This window comes from Cajanus cajan, chromosome 7 (assembly GCF_000230855.2).
Source record: "Cajanus cajan strain Asha chromosome 7, NIPB_CcT2T_4, whole genome shotgun sequence".
Lineage (NCBI taxonomy): Eukaryota > Viridiplantae > Streptophyta > Magnoliopsida > Fabales > Fabaceae > Cajanus > Cajanus cajan.
Genome location: NC_138523.1, coordinates 27027315 through 27032358, shown reverse-complemented (window position 1 = coordinate 27032358; position 5044 = coordinate 27027315). Strand labels below are relative to the sequence as shown.

General features: G+C 35.6%; 1 protein-coding gene across 1 annotated transcript; it reads left to right on the top strand.

The window, feature by feature from the left end:
• The first annotated feature begins 237 nt into the window (after positions 1-237).
• LOC114915164 (TORTIFOLIA1-like protein 3) lies at positions 238-2156 on the top strand. Its single transcript, XM_083059472.1, has 4 exons — positions 238-992; positions 1182-1277; positions 1576-1729; positions 1847-2156. Exons 1-3 carry the CDS (start codon positions 582-584, stop codon positions 1600-1602), a joined length of 534 nt encoding a protein of 177 aa, XP_082915598.1. The 5' UTR covers positions 238-581; the 3' UTR covers positions 1603-1729; positions 1847-2156.
• Positions 2157-5044: the final 2888 nt, after the last annotated feature.

Below are 5044 nucleotides of genomic sequence, written 5' to 3'. Positions count from 1 at the left end.
ACTTCTAGGAGGCCGTATTGAGCTTCAATCCTCTCACATCCTTATTTTAAGCTACTCTAAGACTTCTAAACCTACGAATAATCATCCTAGGGTCTTCCAGGGTCTTCCAGGAGTCCTTCCAGCTGACTTTCCTTCGGTCTTTGAGAGTCTTCGAGTCTTATTTCCGACCCGGACAATTTTAGGGGTCTACAATCCTCAATTTTAATAATTCCTCCTTAAAACCTAATCTAATGACCTAAATACAATGGTCAAGAAAATACAATGACACTACTACAAAAATACTATTTAACATCGCCATATTTACATCGGTTCTAAAATAACCGATGTAAATGCTCAACGCGGTGGCAAACTTGTAAATAGATAGAAAATACAAACATATTTACATCGGTTTTTCCTGTAACCGATGTAGAAATGAAATCCAGGGAGTTATTCTACATCGGTTTTGCTTATGACCGATGTAGATATGGGACCCTAATTTTAGTGCTCACTACCCCTTAAACTCCAGACGTAAACCTAGCCGCCTCCTCCCACTCCCACTCCCAATCCCTCTCCTCTCCCCCATCCACCAAACCCTAAACCTCATGCTCTCCTCCGGCCTCGCCCCCGACGCTGCCACCGCCGACATCTCCATCCTCCACCTCGAGGGCTTCAAGCCCGATTGCGTCGTGCGGCGGCTCCGAGACGCGAACTCGTCGGTGCGATCCGCGTGCGTGAGTTTCGTCGCGGCATTGTTGCACCACGTCAGCAAGCAGCCGTTAGGTTCGTTCGTGAAGCTGTTGGCGGAGGTGCTGTTCACGGAGCAGGACCAGAACGCGCAGGCTGGCGCGGCGCTGTGTCTCGTCACCGCAATCGACGGAGCTCCGGATCCCTGCTTGGTGGTGTCGCTGAGCAGCGACGATTGGTCAATGCGGAAGGCCGCGACGGAGGCTCTCGTGGTTGTTGCCAATGTGGAGAGGGAGTTCTTGCCGGAGTTCAAGGCTGAGTGTGTGATGGTTTTTGAATAAATCATATATTCTGGGAAGCATACAAGCATCCTTTTTGTTTTTAGTTATCATATTGTTTCATTCATCAGTCTAAAATATGTATGAATTATACATTTTGCATAAGAATATTGTAACTTTCTTGAGTATATTCTAATCCATGTGCTTTTTACCATAATATCTTCACGTGATACTGGAAAGACAATGGTAGATGCCTCTTTAAGTGAAATAATGACAACATGTGAGAAGATAAATTGGCTACTATCAGAGGGTGAGAAGTGGCTAAAGCCTGATCAGGTGCCTTACTCAATCTTCTTCTTCTTCTTATTTTTCCCTTTGAATTTAGATCTAAAATGCAGTAGATTTATACAGATATTTTTTCTGTCACAGTTTATTTTATTTTTTTAATGTGTTATTTTTTGGGTTCTAGCACCGAAATTGTAAAATTTTATAATTTTATCATACATTATGCTGATTATTTTAGAAAAGAGAGGCATTTCATTTTTTATACACTGACTTTTTATGGTAAAATTACAAATTTTCTAAATTCACTTTCGTGATTACTTTGTTTTTTTGATAAATAAAAAACTTACAGATCCTCTGGAAGAGCAATGCTTCATAAAAGAGCCAGAGTAGAATTTCACCCTCTGGGTGTTATCGGTGCCATTGTGTCATGGAACTATCCTTTCCACAATATTTTTAACCCTATGTTGGCAGCAGTTTTATCTGGAAATGACATTGTGATTAAGGTATAAAATGACATATATCTGCTATCTGCCTATCTAGAATTGTTCATTCCATGAATGCACCACATTTTTTAAAGAATAGACATTGTTGACTGATGCAAAATGGTGTTGTTCGGCTAGGTGAAGTTTCAACTAATGTGGTTGCACCTCATGGCCCGGATACGGATCAAGTGTCTCCCAATAATTCGCTGGAAGGAATGTCTCCTTTGGAGGATGATTTTGTTCATCATGATTTAGCCTTGTTGGCTGAAGCCATTACACCATATTTTCAGCCATTCTTGAGCAAGAATAATAAGAAAAAGACTGGTTCTAGTGTTTAAACCTACAGCTGCCAAGACCAAATCTAAAGCATCTAAATCAAAATAATTGTTGATGATACTTGATTATGTTTATGATGTTTTTAAATAAATTTTTCAGTACTAACGTGTCACTTATTTTCTAGAAGATTTCATATCTAGTTTTTAATATCCAGCTGGTTGCATTTTCATCTTTGAAGCATGCCTCTGAACCAACTTTTATTTTTCAACTGTTTGCTTTTGCTTGGTGGCAGCTTCTAGGTAGTTTGGCTAAAGAAATTACATGTGTCCTAATGACTCAACCAATCCGGTTTATTCTCTTCATATAACTTTCAGTTTTGTTAAAAAAAATTTTGCACCATTTTTATTAATCTTTAATATTAGTATATTGAATTGTTTCAAGCTTATCCAAACTTTTACTGTTGATATTGGCATGAATTTTTTCCAACCTTTTAAAATAGGATTTTGTGATGTAAATATTATTGTATTAATCAATTCAAAATTTTAAACATTAAATTTTTATTCTGGAACATTCGGGGCTTTGCCTCTAAAAAAGTTGCACTTAAATCCTTTTATTTTAAACATAAACCGGATTTTATTTTTATAGCTGAATTGTTAAATGGGAGAGAATTTCTATTGAACCAAGCTCCAAAGACCTATAGACATTCTGTCATAAGTTATCTAGGGAGCACGAGCTATGCATCTAGCTTCTTCAGAGGTAGTTCTAAATGAAACAGGTGATTAATGTATAACAGTGCCAGAATGCTCCATTTAGTTATTCAATTCTTTAATTGTTGTTCTCATACATTGTAGTTCCTTACTTCCTTTAGCATTGTTTGGCAACACTGTTCTAGCTTTCAAGTCTTACAAGGCTTTGACTCATCTTTGTCTTCATTATGTAGGCTCAATTCAACCTGCAATTCCAATGCCAGCTCATATTTTGCTTAATGCTTTAAAGGAGTCTGTGTTAAGGCGTAAATCATTGTATACTATTTATCAGGTATGCAACTTAATTGGAACTGGCTACAAGTTTTGTATTCATATGTCACTGGTAATATGTATATTCTATTATTTTTGGAATATTTTTGTATTGATAAGCTAGAAGCAAGGTTTTAAATTGCAGTCCTAATTTTGTGGCTCTTGATAATTGATATTGTGTGGGACATTGTGGATAAAAGCACTCTCAATTGCTGCTTCATGCAAAAATCTTATGTTTTGACTGAAATTTCAATTGTGGACTGGTTTACTGCTTTTAAAACCTTGGCTAGAAGTTAATGCTTTTATAGTGAAAAAGGATTGTAGGATAAACACAAGGTAGGCTAGAAGTTATACAAACTCTAATGGTTAAAGAGTTGTTGTTGTTCCAAACAGGAGCACTAGAATTGGTAGTCCAAAATTGATAGTTTGAACCTACTATAGTATGAGTTGTGTATATGAATATAAAAAGTGGTGTTTATAGTAACAAAGAGTTAGAGTAACTTATATAAGATTTTTATGTTTGAATATTATATAAATTATTTATATAATATTTATTTTTCTTTTTCATTGTTTAGTTGCAATGTTATATGTGTAAATTTATCTTTAACATATAATTATTAAATTACCATTATTTATCCTATTTTGCTGATCCATTACCTTTTTTCAATAATTATATATTTGCTTCCATTTAGGCATTGATCTCATCATCATTATTATTATATAGTAATAAGATTGACAACAAATAGTGTCTTGAAGCATTTGATTGTTCGTTAACTGTTGTAATGGTGTTTGAGAGTAGAGTTTCAGGAGCTGTTTGCCCTGTAACTAAGCATGATTTTTTTTTTTAAAAAAAAATCAATCTACATCGGTTCTCAAGAGAACCGATGTAGATTTAAGCTTAAATCTACATCGGTTCCCTGGAGAACCGATGTAGATTTATGCTTAAATCTACATCGGTTTTTCAGAACCGATGTAAAAAACTATACATTTTCTACATCGGTCTATTCTACATCGGTTTTAGAACCGATGTAGATGGCTTTAGAGAACCGATGTAGAATGTGCATATTGTAGTAGTGTGAAAAGGAAAAATTACAAGAAGAAGAATGAGCCCAATATTGGGTATCAAAAGCCTAAAACCCAAGAAGCCCAAAATTAAGCCCAAGACACCTAAAATGCTACTCTATGTGGTCCAAAATACAAGACCAAAATATATGATACCTATACTAACATGATGTATACAAAATATATGAAAATAGCTAGAACAAAATATGGCCCATGAAACGTTCAACTTGGGCCTTCCCAGGCCCATCAGGCCCATTGGGCCCTGACTGGCCCAAACCTTCATGTCTAGCCAACTCCTCTTGGATCTTTGAGTGTGTCACCTCTTGCATTTCCAAGTATGATTCCATCATCCCCTCCCTCTTGAAAAGGATTTGTCCTCAAATCTAGAGGATGCATGGAAGAAACATTAGCACCTACATGTAAAACATGTAAGGAATAAGAAGTGACATGGTAAGAAAAAAGATCATGGATCCTAATAGGAGTCCTACTTTCTAACCTAACAAAGAAAGATAAAATATTAGACTCTCTAGAAATAGGCTCCTATCCTAAGCATAACCTAGAAGTAAAACCGAAAAATGTGAGAACACTATGACTAAGACAATGGAAAGATTGATTTTTAAACACTACTATATCTTGCCTAAAGTACCCTAAATGGTAACCTAGGATTTTCCTAAAAAATAAAGAAAAAACGACTAGAAAACATCCTAAACAATTTTGGATTTGATTGTTTGCTAGATACTTATAATCATATAAACTATATTTGTCTTGTAGGGAAGGAATCATATTAAGTTCAAAAGAATAAGATCTTCCCATAGAAGCAAACATAGAATATATATTATTACAAGTTGTATCTACCAAACAATGTAAACAAAAAATTGGGTGCTTTATTAAGACCACAAAAATACTTTCTCCCTTGTGCACCTCCAAGGAAGTAGTATAAGGAGTAAAACTAAAAATAGTCCTCTCCTTCTTCACTATATCC